This window comes from Pterocles gutturalis, unplaced genomic scaffold (assembly GCF_000699245.1).
Source record: "Pterocles gutturalis isolate BGI_N339 unplaced genomic scaffold, ASM69924v1 scaffold8213, whole genome shotgun sequence".
NCBI classification, from domain to species: domain Eukaryota; kingdom Metazoa; phylum Chordata; class Aves; order Pterocliformes; family Pteroclidae; genus Pterocles; species Pterocles gutturalis.
In genome coordinates, this window is record NW_010122947.1 from 5428 (window position 1) to 6036 (window position 609).

At 63.2% G+C, this 609-nt stretch overlaps 1 protein-coding gene across 1 annotated transcript in view; it reads left to right on the top strand.

The window, feature by feature from the left end:
• The window catches only part of STAT3 (signal transducer and activator of transcription 3 (acute-phase response factor)), a gene marked incomplete at both ends in the record, with an annotated part of 5962 nt that extends 5359 nt beyond the window's left edge, over positions 1 to 603 (top strand). The window contains 2 exon segments of the mRNA XM_010077710.1: positions 1 to 43; positions 438 to 603. The exon segment at positions 1 to 43 is cut by the window's left edge and continues 1 nt beyond it. Of these exon segments, the coding sequence (XP_010076012.1) occupies positions 1 to 43; positions 438 to 603 (209 nt within the window).
• Between the last annotated feature and the right edge of the window lie 6 nt (positions 604 to 609).

The window sequence follows — 609 nt, forward strand, 5'->3', positions numbered from 1 at the left end:
GAGGGCGGCATCACCTTCACGTGGGTGGAGAAGGACATCAGTGGTGCGTTGCTCTCCCCGTCACCATCCTGCGTGCGGTGCCTTGCTCCGCCGGCGTTCCTGGCTCCGAAGGGGGCTTGGACCATGGTGCTGTCCCCTGATAAGACATGGGTCTTTTTGTCCCTGTCCTGCCAAGCCCCCTCCCCAGGTTAAGGCTTTGAGCCTGGTGCCCTTTGCTGGTCTCTGCCTCCCGGGTGCTGCCCATGTGGCACCGTGTCCCGCGGCGCTGAAGCCACCGGGCAGGTCCCTGCCCTGGCCCTGGTCCACTGGGTGCCTGGCGAGGCTGAGCACAGCCCCAGGCCCATCTTATCCCCGCTGCTCGCGGGGTGTTTGCTCAAGGCCCTGCCCTTGCCCGAGGACGCGGGGTCTTGCCCTGTGACACGAGTCTCCTTGTACAGGGAAGACCCAGATCCAGTCCGTGGAGCCCTACACCAAGCAGCAGCTCAACAACATGTCATTCGCGGAGATCATCATGGGCTACAAAATCATGGATGCCACCAACATCCTGGTGTCCCCGCTGGTGTACCTGTACCCCGACATCCCCAAGGAGGAGGCGTTCGGGAAGTACTG